At 43.6% G+C, this 20,191-nt stretch overlaps 1 protein-coding gene across 8 annotated transcripts in view; it reads right to left on the reverse strand.

Moving 5' to 3' along the window:
• LOC146797000 (uncharacterized) overlaps nt 1-20,191 on the reverse strand; it is a 1,179,218-nt gene that overhangs the window by 164,024 nt on the left and 995,003 nt on the right. For all 8 annotated transcript variants that reach the window (XM_085629591.1, XM_085629587.1, XM_085629592.1 and 5 more), the window contains one exon: nt 3,717-3,803. In XM_085629591.1, the coding sequence (XP_085485717.1) occupies nt 3,717-3,803 (87 nt within the window). The remainder of the gene's footprint in view (nt 1-3,716; nt 3,804-20,191) is intronic.

Below are 20,191 nucleotides of genomic sequence, written 5' to 3' on the forward strand. Positions count from 1 at the left end.
AGCACTGTAACTGAGTGCGTTGAAGGTGCCATCCATATCATCAGTTGCGGTGTCTTGAAAACGGACTGCCAGGTCAAAGCAGTGGGGTAAACTATCTTGGCCCAAAGCAGCGCACCCGAAGGGTGTCAGATAGAATTGTAAGAACTTAAGTAGCCATGCTGTTGGATCAATTGGGCTCAAAAAGGCGTGGGACGGTATCAAAGCTTGGGCGAAGATAGAATACATGGCGTTGAGGAATGGTGCTGGATCCAATCCTGAAGTTCAAAACATGGGGAAGGTGGATGCCGGAGACTTGCGAGGCGGAGGTGCCGGTGCCAAAGATCTCCGAATAGTCAGTGGTTTGTTCGGAGTTGGGTCAACTAGAGGAACGGGGCTGCCTGGAAAAAGTACAACAGTGTCAGGTCAACAATCTCTGGCTCCAAGGGTGAAGTTTCTGTGTGAGGCGGAGAGCAACGAGGGGACCCAACACTTTTTTCTTCTCCTTCCTCCTGTGCTTCTGCTTTTTCACCCAGAAGGGGACGAGAAAGACTGAGACTGGTACCAGGACAGCTTTGGGAGTCAATGGCTTTTCTTAGCCCAGGCCATAATAACATTTGACCTCTCATTCCTTTATGGCCTTGGGATGCATACTTATACATGACGAACATGCCTTGGAGTCATGATCAGAACCTATGCATCACAGACAGACTGTGTAGGGATCAATAGTTGACGTATGTCCCTCACACTCCCTACAAGGTTTGAACCCGGATTTCTTGGGAAGGTACATTTTGGTACTGCAAATAACAATTGGGCTGGGAGAGGAAAATTCCTCAGATAAAGATGAAGGTCCGGGTCCGTTTCGAAGGCGAGGAAAAAAGGTAAAGGTAAGTGACGTTGATGCGAGGGGCAGGCGCTAAATGATCTTGGTTGTGTTGCCAAACATTACATCCAGCACAGACTGGTAGCCAGTAGAGGTGCCCTCTACTGGTGAGCTCATTGCTGTGAAGTTTCTGGGTCCAGGGTAATGTCTGCAGGTTGTTGTACAGGCAAGGAATCTGCAGGTAGAATTATCCCTTAGAAATCTATGTTATCCGAGACTAGTCTATGTCACCTAGCTACAGGTTGACTAACTAAAGGGAAAGAACATGGCTTAACCAATGTAGCAATCAAAGGGTCAGTAAGTGCTTCACTGAATTGCAAGAGTGGTTCAGACGAAAATGGAAAAAGATTTCAGCAGCCATTTGCAGCACTACTGAAAGAGGTACTTTCCTTGGTTGGTGGCCCAGTTCATGTCACAGGGGATGTCTCCAGCCCACTGGTGTTTCTAAAGTTTAAATAGAAGGCATCTGTGTAATGAGGTGGGGAGTAAATAATCAGTCTTCAAGTCTTCCTCAGTACCATGAGGAACACTGGGTATGTTCAAATAGAGCCCCTAGCCGCTGGTAGTGCTGGTGTCCGAGCAGAGTACTAGGATTGGTGCCTGGTTGTATAGGAATTGGTGTGGGCCATGGTGCTTCTGCGAATGTTGGTACTTGCTTTGGTACAGCCATGTGGACGGGTCCTGATGGTCAGTTGGGGGCAGACCCGTCAGCTTAAGTCCAACTAGTGACCCTGTGCCTCCCAGAGGCCTGCAGGCGCACCAGAGGGGGGCAGAATCGCCTAAAAAAGAAGCAGCATGGCTTCTTTGAATGCTGCTATTGGCTACTAAGTTGATGGCAGCCCAGTGAACTAGGGGCACAGTGCAACCAGCTGAGAGACTGGGACGGATTCAGGCGGTACTAGAAGGCAAGATCTTTAGCTTGATGCCCTTATGCCTTCTTGCCAAACTGAATGATAGGATAGCTTGTGTCCTGCTTTGCTTTCTTACGCTTCTGGCATGTCTTCGACATGGACTTACAGCAGGGAACTGAACTTTTTATGAGAACAGCCTCCCGCCTGGGACCGCAAGCAGCCCTGCAACTTGAGGCAGGGGTGGAACTTGTGTTTCGGCTGCAACCTCCTCTTACGTTAGGCGACGCAGAGCTTCTTCTCTCATTCCCAGATTATCTTTGAGTGAAAAAGGATGCAATTATTGAATTACTTTGAACCATGACTAAAACCAAGCACATGTTGTGCGGGTCCCTAACCAACATCTTGCAGTAGTCCCAGTTAGGTTTGAATCCTGTCATCTTTGATTTAAACATTTGTCCCTAGCACACAGTTAGAATTTGAAGTTGTCAAAAGACAAAGTTGTGCCCATGGCTCCGGATCCATGTCAAAGGAACCCGAAAGAAACAAACTGAAATCAGTGCACAAGGGTGTGTATCTGTAATTTTGCTTCATCACTTCTTGGGGCAGAACGAGAGTCACCCTGAAGCCAAAAAGTGCCATCAATTGGCAGGACAATTTCTCTCACTCGTCTGGCACCAAGGCATATACCAAAGGCGAGGAACCTGCAGTTAGAAGAATCCTTCAGAAACATTAATTTTGCTGATGAGAGGCCCACTGACAAGGAAGACTTTGCTCTGGTAGGTGAAGTAAGTGTTGACGACACAAGCGTCAATGAGATCATGATGATAATGCCCTGGATTTCGCGGTGGGTTGTCTTTGAAGAGTGTTTTTTCTGCCAATACAAAAAAGTGCAGAGTGTTTTATGGCCAGACTGGGCAGATCTTCCAAAAATGATGCCTCAGATTATTAATTTACCTTGAGAGTAAACGCTAATCTACATAACCCTATCCTGCAGTTTTATAGTTTAGGAATTTCTACTGATTTTACGGTGTTAAGGATAAAAATTCATGCTCAGGCAGCAAGTGCACTCGCAGGAATGTCATCCATAAAATCATTTTTGCATCAGCGGTCTGACAGGTCTTAATGAAAGAGTTTCTAAGTTTTAATAAAAGATACAGAAATGATGTAGACTATAAGTGGCAACAAAACTTCTCTTGGGCATAATTAATTTAAACAGTCGGAGAAACTCTGTCATGCAACTGTGGGTTAGAAACTGCAGGAATAAAAAGATTACAAACAAATCATAATTTTATCTCTGTCTCTATTGCACATTGGAGGGTTCAAATTGAAACATATGTTCATAATTCTCTTGTACATCCTGTGGCACAGAAATCTGAACAATCTAAGTTTCTTGGACAAATGTAGTCAGAGCCTCATTCTCAAAGTAGATGAGCTGCCCATCGGCAAGTTTAAAAGAGTATTTTCAATCACTGCTGTTTTAACAAGTCTTACCAAGGATTTGCAGCATGCCAATTGCAAATAATCGACTTATTGGAATATATGAATGAACCAATTCAGGAAAAAAAGGATAGAGTACATGATGAAGAGAATTAAGGGCATCATATCTACTAGCACCCCTTTACCAGCAATGCATGCACTGTAACTTCACCCCCATGACGCCAAAGTACATTATAACATTGAAACATAATCATCTCTCTCGGATATTAACACATCTTAACTTTTCCTACTACAAATAACAGCTATCGATACTACTTTCACCTGCATGTGAAGAACCTTAACTGTTCTCCGAATACGTGTAATTGTATTGAATTTCAAATGACAAAACCTTCCAATGTAAAAAGTAAATGCTGGAGCAAATACATGCATATCCTCTTACGTAGACAATGCACAGACTACATGGATAGTGCACCAAGTACATTTCCTGAAACCATACTACCTACTGTATGAGACACACTGTGGCAGTAAACGATTTAAGCAGTAGAGCCCAAGGTAGAGCTATTTCTCACCACAGGAGTGCTTTCATCCGCTTCTGCAAGATTGCTCTCGATGAGCACCTCATCTATACTGGAGGGCAATGGGTGATCCTTTGGAACCTTGAAAGAACATCACACACATTAGAACATAGAGGAACAACACATTTCAATAACAAAGCATATGTATGTCAGCACAATCAGGTTTTAGTGAACCTATGCAAGAAGAACTATCCTAACATTTCAGTAACACTTTAGGGTCCTCATTGTTAGTGGCTCATTGATTGCATGCGACTCAGTAACAATAATTATTGGGCCAATCAGTATTAGGAGTTCAGTGGCACACCACTGCTCGCACAGTAGTATTCCACCTGTCTCAACTATGCAAGTAGGTGGAATACAGGCGAAAAACATCAGTTAATTGGTACAGTAAATTCCCCTATAACTCCTTATCCCTGTATTCTCCCCAAACTGTGATCACCACCAACTGTAAATCCATAGGATGGTGGCTAGGGGTACAATGGGGATTTCTAAAGGCCACTTGCTATGAGGGACTAAATTAGCTCCAATGATTATTAAATTACACTGAATTGTTCCATAAGTGTTTTTAACATATTTGTCATAAAACCTGAATTTAAGATTAAATGCAGATGGTGAACATAGAACTTCAGCTGGAGGACCACCATCTATAAACCATATGATATAGGTTGGAATCAATACATTAAGACCAATTAGGGCCTGGTTTGCTTTTTTTGTGTGTATCAGACCTTAATTTACAAAACAAGTTCTAGTGAACATGGCCTTCCAGTGGAAAATCTAGAGCAAGCAGGTGAACTACACAGATTTGTTCAATATCTTGAAAAGCACAGTGAAGCAACATGAGACATCTTAGTTTGGAATCGCCTGTCAAAAGACCACAGTTTTGTTCTATATCAAATAATCATAACCCATTTTTAAAACTGTTTTACTAAGTAGCTCAGTAGTAAATCTTAAACCCAAGATATTGAAACTTCAAATGTAAATTGACAATCTCAATTACATAAAGATAGAGTCACCAAACCCCTCCCCACGCTCCCACTAAAATGGAAGAGAATGGGAACAAATGGGGTGAAGCAATACTAAGAAGAAACAAAGTCAGACATATAATCACAAAACATTTCCCATGTGAATATTGGACTCTACATCACCTCTGATTTACAAAATCAAAAAAAGCCTTATTCACAAGTAGTCCTGGGTGTCCAGTGCAAATTAAACATAAGGTTCATCATTGCAAACCGCATGAAGCTTAGAAAGGTACCAGAGGAAAGCCACAACTGTGTTTGCCAGTAGAGCACACAATAAACTGTCCTTCATTCCTTAGCATTTGTGAATGCAGAACTCACAGCTGGAAAAAAATCACTTTGCAGTCTCAGAATTTCAAATCTGTCTTGTCATTAGCTCCCTTTGTGAGTATTCCCAAGGTAAACAATCACAGTACCAGCAGTGAGGGTTTTAGTTGTTGGCGTTTGGTTGGAATCCAGGAATACCACAAGCTAGGACACCTGGTCACCACTTACACCATTCCATTACACCCTTTCCTGAAAAAGAGCAGGAACGTTCACACAGCAGCCCAAATGAGCCGGCCATCATTGCTTAAGTTTTAAAGGAGAGGGGTTGGAGCTTTCATAAACCAAGGCCACAGAAAGAATAAAATTATCTTTATGGTGACTCAGTTACTCTGTGTCTATAGGCTATTTTGTATTCCATTATTAACATATGGGTAACCTGCCACCTAATGGTATGATCACTATTGTGCAGGCATTTTTGCAATGTGCAGCACACCCTCACACCTGTGGATATGCACGAGACTGCTGTTATTTTGCTGAAATAGGGAGCGGTTTGTTGTATGCGTGTTGCTGACAACAAAGGGTAGGTGGAAATGTATAGCTGAGAAACAGACTTAGATGTTGCAAATCTTTCACAGTCACAACTCGTGGGTAGGCTCTATAAGAAAAGGGGTCAGTCAGCATCAGACAACTTTCGCTCTGTAAACCAGATTGAAGCAAACTTCTTGTCAAATTGTGTATGGATGTGGAGGAAGCCTCTAGACCATAATGTAAGTGGAATTTATGTGATGTAGTTGATGAAGAGGTCAAACATATTTCTATGAAATGTACATTTTCGGATAATGCCAGCAATACTGCCTTACCTATGCTGGAGTATATCCATATATACTGAATGGAAGTTGGGATCCATTCAAAATTTAACAATGTGTGCAACAGTACATTATCAACTTGGGAATAATGACCTGGGCAGTCTGTATCACAGTTTCCGAAATTCTGGACTAACCAGTCGGTAGAGTGCATATCTTTGATTCCGTCATGACAAAAATGCAGGGTATGCCAGACTTCCAGATTTTGTAATATTTCCTCTGCCACAAAGGTATGAAAACTGGTTAAAAACCATGAAAGAATGACATTATCATTGAGAAGAAAAGCTAATAGTACCTTTGACATGAATAAAGATTAAGTCCAGAGGACCACCAAGGCCAAATGAAAAACCATTCAAGGTTGAAAAGTGCATGGAGCACACTTTTGTTCTTGGCCCATATTAGAGCAACACTGAAACCTTGCATAAAAGAAGCTATTATGCTACACAAGGCCATCAGCTCAATATTTTTTATACATCAACCTGACCTGACCAGGATCTAATCCTAAAATGCACAGGGACACAAGAATAAAAAAATACATTACGCCCAACCAATGCCTTCTGGAAATCAGATAGGCTGCTGAGAAGGATTCCAAACTCTGTTTCAGGAGACTCCATTTGAGGCTACCTATGTTGTTTAGCTCTCCATCTGTTCCCATTCTCAATCAGATATCATATAAGGGACATGACATCTATTGAGCAGTTAAGACAGGTGAAGTTCTTCACAAATGTCCTGTAATATAATCTCAATAATTTGCACTTGTACTGCTGACCTCCAAGTTCTCAGACTTGAGAATTAAGATGTCTAAAGGTCAGAAACCATGCACTCAATCTATTTTGGAAGTGTGGGGTGCAAAATCTCAATCCCTCCATGGAAAATAGGATTTTCCTTTAAAAGGTGGGGAGGAGTACTCTAGACTTCCTTTTTAGGTCTCGCGCCTAGCGTTGCACTGCGCAGCGGTGCTCGCGCAGCGAGAGTCCTTTTGTCCGGGGTTCAGAAATGGACCCTGGAATCGTACACGTTTGTGCGTGTGTTTTTTGTTTTGTCTTCTATTATTGGGCTTTTAGTGGCTGTATTTTCTAGACAGAGCACGCAATAGGCCAAAGGCGGGCGCATCGCCCACGGCCTATTGGTGTCTGTTACGCGAACTAAAGCCTACCTGGTTTCAATTATCGTGCCCAGACACGGGCGTGATAATTGAAAGCATATGGCTGTCTGTGGCGCGCGTGCGCACCATTGGCAGCTGTCTCGGCTTCCAAAAGCGATTGCTTTCGGTTTTGCGATCGCTTTACTTGTGGCTTTGTTTTCAGTTTTGCGATCACTTTACTTGTGGCTTTGCGGCTGCAATACAGTTTGTTGCTTAATTGGGAGGAATGCGTGGCTAATCTTTACGCGGTTACAAGGTAAAATAGCGGTTACAAGGCAAAGTTAATGAAAATGCGCTGCAAATATTTACTTTGTTACAAGGTAAAATAAATGAAGGCGGTTACAAGGTAAAAATAAAATGAAAATGCGCGGCAAATATTTACGCGGTTACAAGATAAACAATGTGTGCCTAAAAATTGCACTATACTTCTCTTTTTCTAATGTCGCTTCAGGCTTACTGAAATAATTGACTGTATCTGCTTAGCTACAAAACAAGGACTCGTTGGGGCTAAATCATACTTTCTGACTGTCCTGAATGCGTGTGATTTTGGATAGAGTTCTTTCTCTTTCCGTTACCCAATCCCCTAAGTTGTGTGTGGTTGTGTGTGTGTTTGTTATGTGTGTGGTTGTGGTGGTTGTGTGTGTGATTGTGGTTTTGTGTATGGTTGTGTGTGTGTGGTTGTGTTTGTGTGATTACACATCACATAATTACACTGTATTCAATGCACCATAAATACACTCCACATACCACTCAGTACTACATAATTGCACGTCACATAATTACGCTCTACTTAATGCAAGATAAATACACACCACACAATGCCACTCTGTGCCACATAATAACACAACGCATAATTACACTGTACTCAATGCAACATGCAAGTAGCACCTTTCACTCAAGTTTGTGCTATATAAAAAAACACAAAAAAAAACAATTGCAATGTAATAGGTCTCACATTACTGAATCTTTGAGCTGCTATTGCTGTTGCATTATTATTAGCAATGCCAACTGCTTAAACTTTAATAATGCGAGACCTGTTGCATTGAAAGTGCTTGTTCTTCTTTTGCAGGACTCTTGGCATCAGAGAAGTCAGAAAAAAGGTATGCAACAATTCTTCCATTAATAGTGCCTCAGGTGATTTCATATAGATGCCGAGTCCATGTCTCTTGAAGATGCATACATTGTATAAGAATCACATTAATCTATGGGAAGATCACCACAGACTTTAAAAACGGAGCTGTGACCTCAAGTAAGAGGAGGTTGAAAACATCCTGGAGACTTTTCCATCTCTGTGGTGATTAGACTTGCACTTCAGAAGCTACCCCACCCTAGGTTAGTTGATAACCCCAGTGTGAGAAACAAGCAGAACATGCTTCACAATATAGCCCATTCTCACAGAAGAGATTCTGGCAGGCAGCAGAGCTGAGTGGAGTGGACGCTCTTGTTCCCATAAATAGAAGAGGGTTTTGGTGTTGCCCCTGTGTATTATCACAAATCTAGATCTCAACACTGGAATAAATACTTTTGATGCCAGAGAGCTACCCGTCACCTCCTACACATTTATTTGGGGTGAAGAAAAGGCCAGATAGAGTTTCCTGTACCTGTATTTTGAGGAGTGGATCAACCATTGATAAATCTTGACCTGTCGGCGATTCATGAGGTAGACTAAGTATGACAGCAATTTGGCCAGATACTACTCACCCTATTCTTCACTTTAAAGTAGAGAGGAGAGATTGATGAATTTCTCCTTGTTCTCAGGTTTAACAGAGGGCCTAATCCAGGAATGATTGAGCAAGGAAAGTTTAGAGTTCATGGTCTTCGCAGCAGAATTAAAGACGCCTTGGTATAGCAGCGGTTTTTGGTAATCAGGTTCCTTATCAAGGTGAGCCTGAACAGATATCTCTTATGCATATCAGAGGATGTTCTGTTGATGTTTTGGAAAGCAAACATTGCCACAAATGACACAGCTGAGATTTCCCAGAGAATAAAATTAGACTTTTTTTTTTTTTAGATTTTTATATAGCGCATATTCATCCTGAAGATATCAGGTATCAGGGCGCTTTACATTAGCACCAGTTTCGTTACAGATACACACATTCATTTTTGGTAGGCACGGGGAGATTAAGTAACTTGCCCAGAATCACAGGATGTTGAGCGTCTTTGCCGAGACTCTAACCCCGTTCCCCAGCTTCGAGGTCGACCGCTCTAGCCGCAAGGCCACATCCTCTTCCCTTTCTCTGGAAGGCTGGTCCTTTTTGTTTAAGGTCTTTAAGACTGAAGGCTCAGAAAAAGAATTCCTCCAAATCTGGAGCCTGCCTTAAGACTTGTTGCTCAATGATTAGGGCAGCCTTTGGTGAAGTTGTTGCTGCCAGCATCAAATAGATCTCCTCATCCTACAGTATGGGTGCAGGGTATCGAAGGGGACAGCTTTAAAAGAGTAGGAAGCAGGTCTTCATAGTCACCACCGTTTCTGGGTCCATGTTAGGCTTCTCCAAAAGAGTCCTTGTGCCAGGTGGAAGACTAGGAAATTGTCCCACTGTATTAATGGTGATCCCTGACAAGAGTAGCCATTTGCGGAGGGCTGAAGGGATAACCCACCAAAAGGATGGAGGAGCATACCCACCAGTGTAGCTCTAACAGGGTTTGAACTTTGAAAATCTTAGTAAGTGACATCTGACCTAATCGTTTTTGCAAATCTGAGGAGTTTCATCAGTAAAGCATTGAGAGTTCAAGACCACAGACAAAACAGGAACAGATGCCAGTGCTACTATCAGCACCTTATATTGTGAAGTTGTGGCTGAGGCAACATCTCATGGTACTAGGGTGCTACTGCTGGGAAAAATGATCGAGTCTGGATGATATTCATAAGAATGACATCCATTAGTATTCAAAAGTTACTTTTGGAAAGAATTACATAAATGAGTCCTTCAAGACAGTGTTATGCTGAAATACAGCCCAATGCTCTTCAGTACACAGAGCTTGATGCCACACTCTTTTTGCTAATGTTTTAAGCATGAAAAAAACAAGTTTCCTCAATAGCAGCTGCAGGTGCATCTTCTCCATTGGGTAGAAAGAAGAACCTATCAACTTTAAAAGGATTATGTTCATTTTCCTTGGAGAAAAAGGTTTCTCCGTAAGAAGAAATAATTTCCTAATGCCTGTTAGGAAATCTTCAAATCACTAGAAATGTGAAGAAAGATGCCTGAGAAGGATACGAAAGGTAAAGTGGAACAGCAGCCAAATGCACTTTAACAGAGGGAAATAATAGTCCAGATCAAATCAGGTCAATTAAATAAAACCATTTTGTAATGTTCTGGCACTCTCTTGTCCGCGTGCATGGAAATGTTTTAAGTAGTCCTCTTGCATGCCGGTAGGTGGCATTGTCCGGCTCCGTATGGTGTCGTCCACGCCAAAAGTGAAGTGCACAGTTCCTATATAGGCGCCACCCCAGTTCGCTGACCTCAGTTCATGACTATTTTTATGCACTAGAAACACAAAGCTATACTGGGGTGGTGAAGGATCCCTTGGAGGTGAAATGTACAGTTCACAGAATGGGGAAGATGGAAGGGTTGGTAAAGAATCTGCGGCTAGATGGAGTCTACCAGATAAGGTGTTACCAAAGGCAAGTAAGTTGATCATCTGATAAGAGACTTCTAGCTGCAGATACCGTACCAAAGTAAGCATAGATACCAAATCAACCTGTCTCCGGATTTGGGTCTACGAATCTGTTAAAACACCATTCCTGGAGGACTGAATGAATGAAATGTCCATCACAGCAAACCTGACTGTCCAGGCAGTAATGCTTGACAAATGTGTGCAGCGATGCCCATGTAGCTGCCTGACAGATGTCCAGGACTGGGACAACTCGAGCTAGCGCAGTGTTGCAGCTTTGGCTCTGGTGCAGTGAGCCTCCATGCCCTCAGGGGGTTACTTCTTGGCCATTTCGTAGAAGATTTTTATACAGAGGACACTATACCATGAGATGACTCTTGTATACTGCTTGCCCGTAATTCACAGCCACAAATTCAATAAAGAGATGATCGTCCACCCAGAATTCTCTGGTACAATATATAACAGCACTCTTTTTGGATCCAGGAGGTGGAGTCTTTCCTCTTCCTTGGTAGGATGAGGGGCCAGAGAAAGCAGGTAGAATGATGCTTTGCCCGACATGAAAAGGTGTGACCACCTTTGGTAATAAAGGGATGCAAATCTATAGGGCAAGCCTGTCTGGAAAAAAGGTAGTATACACGGGGTTTAAAACCATTCTGTTAGGAGTGTTTCTCCCTTTTAGATTCGGAACATGCTCCTTCAGCCACCTATTCCTGGGGTTAGCTACACACTTCTCAGCCAACTCAGCAAGTTTCTTTGCATCCTTCAGTGTCATACCAGAAAAGTATTGTCTGAGTGGGTTGGAGCATTCCTTCTTGAGTTGCTCCACAGCCATAAACTAGGTAAGGACTTGTAATTCTTTGCTTTAATCCCCTTTACCCTCTCCAATCATGAACTATGTTGTAGATTATGTTATCAAAGTGAACCCCATCTGTTATCTTCTTCTCACAGTATCTCTGAAGGTAGTGGGCCGGTTTCCGTTAAAACCCTATTCAGAGCTTCATTCATACGCCGAAGTGTCTTAATGATGCATCTTTAGAAGGACTGCAGTGTCTTCCTTAGGGAGGAAACTCAGCTAAGGTGAAAGTATGTGAAATAGCTTAAAATTCAAAACTTGCGCTTTACAAGCAATCTCATAACTGTGTGCCACCCCAAAATTATCAGTTAAGGACTGGGTGCTGTGATAGTCTTTTTAGTCACCTTCTTGACTTCCCAAGGAAATAACAAGTACTCCTTCAATAAGTAGCAAATGTGCCAACTTGCAGAGAATCATACACAACAAAGGTGTCAACTGTCTGCTTAAGAGCGTTCCAATTTGGAGAACAAAACCACAAAAGGTAATAAAAAAGCCTCTAAGGCAATCTTGTAGTTATTGACACAATATGAATATAAGCATTGTTGTGGTGGAGAAAAGAACCAAGCAAAATATCTAGACTTAGAAATGTAGAAATCAGTGTCAACGGCTAGCAACAAAACAAAAAACAAAATAAGGAACATAAATAGTATCAAAGGGATAAAAAAAAAACGAAGAAAACTCAGGTAATAAAAGCCAGACTGACCCTAGACATCCCCCGTCATAACCACATCACCCAACACCGCAGCGATCTTCACTGGCTCCCCATCGAAAGAAGAATAACCTTCAAGCTCCTCACTCAAACATACAAGGTCCTCCACAACATCGGACCAACGTACCTAAACAATCACCTCTCCTTCCACGCACCCAAGAGTCACCTCCGATCAGCTGATCTCTCCCTAGTCACCATCCCATGCATCTACAAGACCAGAATGGGAGGAAAGACCTTCTCCCACCTGGCACCCAAGGCCTGGAACAACCTCCCCCTTCAGCAAGTCCCCACACTGCACCAGTTCAGGAAGGACCTCAAGACCTAGCTCTTCGGATGACCCCAGCACTCAACGGAGCCACCTCCCCACACTCTTGGAGATCCTCGCTGGTGAGTAGCAGCGCTTTACCAACCTTGACTGATTGATCTTGGATTGAGATCTTGAGATAACATCCTATGGACATACCAACAACTTGGTATGAGTGGTTTATAACGTTTAAACTTTGAAGTTGCTTCATTTTTTTTTAGGAGCATGAGCCTTTACACAACTGGGTTTCTTAATACTTAGCTCTACTTCAGTGGGCTGCATTCAGAAAGATTTTCGATCTACTGAAGACCATAAAGAAGATCTATATCTGGTTAGAATTTGGATGGATAATGCAGGACCTTGCATCCATGCCCTCATCTGTGGAGTTATGCTACTGAATTTGTCAGGCTGACTCAGGCTTTTAAGCAAAAATTTCTTTGGCAATATAAATGGATCAACTAGATATAAAATTATGAAAGTGTGTTTTATACAAGCCCCCATTACAAACTGAGATGCAATTGGAATAGTTTCAGTCGTCACAGTGGCAAGCGTAGAATGTTTAATTATAAACATCCTAAGAATTCTTGGCTAACATTTTATGCTGCTGCCCTCACCTCTTGGAGGAAAGGAGAAGAACTCCTTCGGCTTCACCGCTTAAAAGTGGGAGCCATGCATTGTTTTATTTTGAAGAATCAAGACTCAAATATCCTAAGTCGTGTGTCGAAAAAAAGAAAATTGTCCGTGTAACGCTTTGGTAAACAAGACTATGCTCTTGAGGGCCGACAGCTCCATCATGTTTGTATTCTGATTGGCCCACCTCCTGTATGGACTGCTACTGATTAATAGGCATTGCAGCCATATCCCTTGATAATTTGACTGGAAGATGGACAAAACTGATTTATGTGTGTTGTATTGTGATTATACGTCTGTGCATGATGTGTGAAATAATAAGTTGCTTTATGTTGTTAACGTCCCGTTTGTTTGATGATACACATCCACAAACTAGGAGATTTGGTTTTTGCTTGTTATTGAAGTCAAATAAATGGTGTATAGTCCTATACAGTACCAGTGATTAATTGATATTTTCACGGTCAGAGTTGCGATTCTATTTGTTCCCACATCTTACCAATTGTTTTTGTATGCTACATCTGGCTGTGAAGGCAGTACTGCTTTGTGAAATGTGAGCACTGATGTCCATGTGCCTGACAGATAACCAGGTCAGCTACTCCACATGCCAACACAATGGTAGCAGCCTTTGTTCTGATGGAGCAGGCCTTCCACCCTCCTGGAGGCTGCTTGTTCAGCATCACGTAGCAGATTTTGATGCAGAGGTCTATCCACTTGGATAAGGTCATCCTCTGCATTGTGTTGCCTTTCTTCGCCCAAAGACAATCCCATAAAAAACTGAGGGGGTCCACCCAACGGTCCTTGGTACGATCAATGCAACAACTGGGCACTCTTTTGGGGTCTAAACAATGGAATCTCTCCTCTTTCAAGAGGTTAGGGGTAGCGAAGAATGTCAGAGGAATGATGGATTGCCTAAAATTAAAAGAGATCACAACCTTCAGGAGAAAAACTGCTCTGGTCCTCAGTACTCGTTTAGCTGGAAAAAAAGGTAGTAAAAGCGATCTAGACTGGCAGAGCTTGAGATTCACTTACAAAACATGCTGATATCACTATAAGGAAAACTGTCTTCAACGTCAGAAGATGTAGGAGACAGCTGTGTAGTTGCTTTAATGGAGTACACATAATAAAAGTAAGGACCACACTAAGGTCCAACCGTGACATTATAAAAGGTTTTTGGGAAACACGTGGATCAAACCTTTGTGAAAAAGCATCACAAGCACAAAAACAAGGATGTTGGTCAGGTTAATTCAAGAAGGCTGAAAGGGCTGACACATAACTTAACAGTGCCCACTGCAAGACATTATTGGGCCAAGGACAGAACAAATAGGAACACATCCGACAGTTTGCCTCGCAACAGGTCAGTGTTACGGGTGCCATGTTAAGCCACAAACCTGTTCCAGTTTCCGGTGTAAATAGGTTTCATAGAATCACCCTTGGCCACCATGATCACATTCACTACTTCAAGATGGAAATCGAATGCAATATACTGCCACTGCTTAATCTCCACGTATGGTGGTGTAGATGATGTAGGCCTAGCTGTAAGAGCCTGCACTGCTGCTGTGGCAGAAGGTCCTCCTGAAGCAGGAGGCGGATCGGAGGACTGATGCTCATGCCCAGAGGTTCTGGGTAGCACACATTCCTGACACAGTTCTGGGTTCCACCGTTCTTGATATTCTTCAAAACTGAGCCAAGAGAGTTGGGAGGGAGGACTATGGGCTCCACTCAACTCGGAATGCATTTCTGAGAGACCGCTTTCTTGGGAACTACAAGGCGCAAATGTGTTGACACTGTGCGTTCTTAGCTGTTGCAAAAGAATCAAGTCAGGGATCTCCTTGTTGTTGGAAGAAGTCCTGCCCCACCTCAGAGAGCAATTTCCATTCATGATATGCTAGGTATGTCTGGCCAAGTTTATCTGCTTTGGTGTTTAAAGATCCCGCCTGGTGGTGTGTGATCAATGAGATGGAAACATTACTTTCCTATAATCCTAGATCTCATCCAGGGTATCCTCTTCAAAGTCATAAATGCTGACTAGTCTCGCCCATGCGTGTATGTAAATATATATATCTAAAAAATGATTTTTACACTCTTAACAATTGCAACCTATTGCAACAGGTTAATAGGTCCGATTGTTATTTTTATTTTTAAAAATAAAACATTTACTTTCATCTAAGTCACCACAGAGCAAAGGTGAACACAGTAAACCTTTCACAAACTGTCTTTAAAGAAAAATGAAATTAAGGACTGAGTGAGCCAATAGGCAGCAAGTAATACATTCAGCTAATGCAGCAGGGACAGTGCCTATAAGAACCTTGCAGTACCCTCAGTATCCCGTCCCACAGGTGACAGGACAGGTCATTTTTACAGGACAATATAGGAACCTGGGTAAAATTTAGTGAGGACACTAGTATTTCTTGTCCGAACAGGAGGGAGGTTTTGCTTATGATTTTGACGAGGATACTCCTAGAAAAGAACTAGGCTTAAAGGTAACTCTTCCTTCTCTTCCAGGGATCCTCATCAGTAGTCATAAGTACTGAATAGAAGAAAAGCAAGGCCATACCTCAGAGTGGACAAGAAATATAGACAATCCCATGAAATACTCAAAAAGATTCCTCAATGACGCCTATCCTACTGGAGTATCTTCCATGGAGTCTGAACCTAGACAAAAATGCCTAGTGGGGCGCTAGAGAGCGCGCGAAGGAATGGCTGCACATTAGTGCCGCTCCGCTGGTCAGGGGAAATTATCCTACAATATCTGTGGACCAACCGGACCCTGCAACAAGAAACTACAAAAAAGCAGTGGCGGAAGATTGTCGCTACAAAATACGATATTATGATGATGCAGAAATCGCTTCTCGCCTGAAAGCACCATGTGAAGGCGGAGACCTTCAGGTATGCTGGGCAGACAAAATAGCAGCGAGCGGGCACTGATAAAGATTGGGACTGCTTTCTGCTACAGTGGACGAACTGGCCGGCAGGGGCTCTCGGACTGCTATCTGAGGAGCGGGACGGTGCTGCGCTCGATATTGCTGGCATACGCACTGAAATATATGCCGTTGTGAGGACCGTTGGAGCATCTGCGTTTTTCAAGCCAAAGTGAAGGCGAGCGCCGCAGAGTGATCGCGCGGAGCTCGCTATAAAGTAAGTGCGGGTGGTGTGTGGACACGGCGCGGTATCACTCCCCCCTCCTTTATTCAATAGGCGCTACTGGACCGAGGTCCGAGAGACGCGAATAAACAGCAGTAAAAAAGTGCTGCAGTAGCAGGGGACACTATACAGGCGAATAGGCGGCCTGCTCCACACTGCCACTACACCAAGATCCAGAGCAGAGACGGAGCACAGGGTGAGCGTGGGTTCCAACTCCTGCATTAGAAAGTGCTGAGCGTGCTGCTGCTGCTCACACCACAGGAAGGCTTTGTGAAGGGCAAACCAAGAACCGGGTTTACCGATTACGCTGTGGAATACATCCTGCGGGAGAGTGCAATATTGTGAACGCTAGACTGCAGTTGGGCCCATCAGAGGAGTTACCGATGCTAGACGCCCAGAACTCTTATACGCTAATACCTGTGCAGGCTGAGACGTGACGCATTGAGACTAGCCCGTCGAATTGTTCAACTCACTGCGTGCCTGTGCCTACCTAAATACACTAGAAGGGCTCCAGGAGATCATTCCAGGAGAGCCGAGGAGTGTGCAGATGCCTACAGTGTCAGAATGGGAAAACCTGCTTAGCACCAACCTAAACTGTCATTTGACAATCTTCGCACGCCTAGGGCCTCCTCTGTGCATTCGGACACTGAACTGGACTCCGCCGCTGCCATAAAGTTGACGATGGAAGACACCCTGCAAGATATTCAACAAAGCCTTAAGGCCATAGATGGCAAAATCGACGGTCTTACACGCCGGGTCGATAATATGGCGGCTAAACTTGATAAACAAGGGGAGAGGTTGGATGATACGGAACAACGTATAGCTGTGGTGGAAGATGAGTCCAGTTCCACCACACGCAAATGCCTGGAGATGGAAAAAGGGCTGGAAGTTATAAAAAACAAAGATGAGTATTTGGAAGCGCGCTCGCGGCGCAATAATATACGCGTCATGGGTGTCCCAGAAAGCACCAACACCGGGAGAATGGAAACATTCATTGAAGACATGGTGCGTGATATCTTTGGCGCAGAGGCATTCTCTCCGGTATTTATTGTGGAACGGGCGCACAGGTCCCTTGCGCCACGGCCAATTCCGGGTGCACCAGCGAGACCCATCATTGCCCGCATCCTTAACTACAAAGCTAGAGACGCGATACTGCGATTGGCAAGAGAAAAACAGCAAATCAACCATAAGGGTAATAATATCTCATTCTATCCTGATTTTACGGCAACAGTACAGGCAGCTCGGAAAGAGTTTGCACCGGTGAAAAAGAAGTTGCGCGAGATGGGTGTTGAATACGCAATGTTATATCCAGCGCGACTGCGAGTGTCCCAGAATGGTCGCACTAAGATACTGAATACGCCTAAAGCAGCACAAGACTTTATCAAGACACTTGCTCTGAAACAAACAGCTAGGCTGTACATCGGCGGAGTCGGACTCGGACTGACCATTTGGGAAGACATGGTAACAAGTATATATTGTTCGGTACTCTTTCCATAGGCCATGTTTCGCCTGGTTGCATGCATTTCTAATACCAATATGCTATGTTTCATGTTACTGTAAGATGCTGTGCTGGGACTTCGCTTGTAGCCTCATTTTTTACTGGTTGTGATATTGAAAGGCGCATCTGACGGCTAAATTAATGGGGGGGGGGGGGGATCATTGGAGTTTATATAAAGCTTGGACATTGTAAATTGCTTACTGGCGTATTCTACTTAGATGGAGCCACTGTGCCTTTACCATGAAGTTAATAGGTATTTGCTATTGAAATGCTACTGTTTTTTTATTTTGGTTATACACATTAGTGGTCCTTGTCCATCAAAGGTTACCTGACCACATCTGCTACTGCAGATGAAGCAGCGTGCGCTTGGCGGTCCCCTCAGTGGGTGTACCCCACGGCAGTTGAATTGATGTTTCTTTTGTTAACAGGGATATGTCGTTGGCAAGAGTGGGATGCCCATGTGGGTGGGGGAGACTTGGAAAATGTTTCACGTAGTTTGTTTTGGAAGTTGGCTTGAAAGACACACTAAAGGTGATAATAGATTGGTCGAAGAGGCACATAAGCGACGACTTAGGTACAGATACTTATTATACATAAGGCACAGGAAGACACCCACATTGTTAGGTATGCTACTTTATGCCCCTGAATGAGTACTGGTGTAATGACCTCCTGTATTAACTTTATTAACCTGGAATGTGCGAGGCTTGCATAATCCCCCCCAAAAACGTCAGGTCTTTGCATTTCTTGACAGGCACCATGTCGGAATAGCTTTATTGCAGGAAACGCATTTAGCTAAGACAGAACGATGTAAGATGGGACACAGGTGGGCTGAGCACGCCTTTAACTCGTCATACTCGACCTACTCGAGAGGCGTGCTGATACTAATCAAGAAGGATGTACAGTTCACTGTGAGCCACACAATGACGGATGACTTTGGGCGCGATGTGATAGTCACAGGAATACTTAGAGGGCAGCATATTCGTCTAGTAAACATCTAAGGTCCTAATATAGACGACCCTGAATTCTTTAATGAGATACGGGCAAAATTAAGAGATATGCCCGAGATGGAGACATTGTGGGGTGGAGATTTCAACCTAGCCCTACATGACAACTTAGATAGATCAGGCGCTACTAAAGAACCTCATTTTAGGGCAGTCCAAGCAGTACGTGAAGGAATGGAGGAATTTGATTTAACAGATGTATGGAGGCTGCGTAATCCGCAGACTATGCTGACTACACACACCTACTCCATTCATAATAGTTGGTCGCGCATAGATTTTTGGTTAACATCTGTGGCCACGAGCACATGGGTTAATTCTATTCAATACTTACTGAAAACGCTATCGGACCATAATCCAATTCTACTCTCCATGAATGTTCCTAACTACGTCCCGCCACTGTTCAAATGGCGATTCAATGCCAAGGCCCTACTGGACCCAACGTACAATGATGTTATACACAGTTCCATTATAGAATACTTTCAATTAAACCAAGCCACGGTGGACAACACTGGTTTATTATGGGACGCCTTTTTAGGCCACTACTAGGGGGGTATGCATTAGCACACACGCGGGCATATTGAGAGATATACGCACCCAACTTACCAAATGTGAAGACAAACTAACATTGTTGGAACAAGAATATGCATACACTTCTGACAAGGCAATATTAGGTCAAATTCGCGAAACGTTATCAGACTACTAAGACTATGCGGACAGCGAACTTAAATACATCATGAAACGGCAGGTGGCAAGAGCATATTGGGGAGGGCGGCAGACCGGGAGATATGCTAGCACAAAAAATCTCCCGGGACCGTACACCACACACGGTTATTAAAATTCGGGATTCACAGGGCACTCCACAGTATGATATACAAAGTATCCTTTCGGCTTTCATGAAAATATATGGGGATATGTACACCACCCTCGAATTGGCTGACCCGCCGGAAATATTCGAATACTTGGAAGATGTGGCGATAACCTGGTTATCCGACACCCAGCGAGAATATCTAGCACAACCCATCACAGTGGAAGAGGTCACGGAGGTGGTAAAGAACAAGTTACTTACCTTCGGTAACGATGTATCTGTAAGAAACATTAGTTAGTTAGATTCCTCACCTTAGAATATCCCCAGGTGTCAGACTGGATCCGGAAGATTTTTCGTCAGCAATACCCCTTGCGCGTCGCTAGGCGTCGCCTGCGGCTCCGCGTCCGTCGTCGTGCGCCGGAATGACGGAGTACTTAGACGCCGCCCTCGCGCGCTGACGTCAGTTCTTGTACATAGCCTTCCGCGCCAGGAACGCAGAGCCATGCAAGAGACCGACACTGGTGCCAAAAAATTCTAGGGCCCTGAAAGGGATAGCCTTAACCCTAGATGTCAGTTCGCAGAACGGGGAGGATGGGTGGGTCGGTGAGGAATCTAACTAACTA

Source organism: Triturus cristatus, chromosome 10 (assembly GCF_964204655.1).
Source record: "Triturus cristatus chromosome 10, aTriCri1.1, whole genome shotgun sequence".
Taxonomy (NCBI): domain Eukaryota; kingdom Metazoa; phylum Chordata; class Amphibia; order Caudata; family Salamandridae; genus Triturus; species Triturus cristatus.